This window comes from Tupaia chinensis, unplaced genomic scaffold (assembly GCF_000334495.1).
Source record: "Tupaia chinensis unplaced genomic scaffold, TupChi_1.0 Scaffold000688_1, whole genome shotgun sequence".
Taxonomy (NCBI): Eukaryota; Metazoa; Chordata; class Mammalia; order Scandentia; family Tupaiidae; genus Tupaia; species Tupaia belangeri.
This window is the reverse complement of record NW_006160211.1, coordinates 836,723-837,007: the sequence shown is the minus strand read 5'-3', so window position 1 is coordinate 837,007 and position 285 is coordinate 836,723. Positions and strand designations below refer to the sequence as shown.

The 285-nt window shown below is 69.5% G+C and overlaps 1 protein-coding gene across 1 annotated transcript in view; it reads right to left on the bottom strand.

Annotated features, from left to right (window-relative positions):
• Positions 1–278, bottom strand: part of KLHDC2 (kelch domain containing 2) — a 17,183-nt gene extending 16,905 nt beyond the window's left edge. The window contains exon 1 of the mRNA XM_006160501.1: positions 43–278. Coding sequence (XP_006160563.1) covers positions 43–195 — 153 coding nt within the window. The 5' untranslated portion in view covers positions 196–278. The remainder of the gene's footprint in view (positions 1–42) is intronic.
• Positions 279–285: the final 7 nt, after the last annotated feature.

Below are 285 nucleotides of genomic sequence, written 5' to 3'. Positions count from 1 at the left end.
CCAACAGCCGAGCACTGCCCGCCGCGGCCGACCACCACTGACCTTGTAGCCGCCCCAGACGAACATGTGGCGCCCGTCGCTGACCGCTACGTGGCCGCTGCGCTCGGCGGGGCAGGCGAGCTCCATGGACTCATAGCTCTCGAAGGCTGGCCCTGGCAAGTCGTCTGCCCGCAGATCCTCGTTGCCATCAGCCATCTTGCGGCTGCACTGCTGCTCACCGAGGACCCACGCCGGCGGGGCCGAGACAAAGGGAGGGAACGCTGCAGAGCGGCGCGGGGCTGGGAA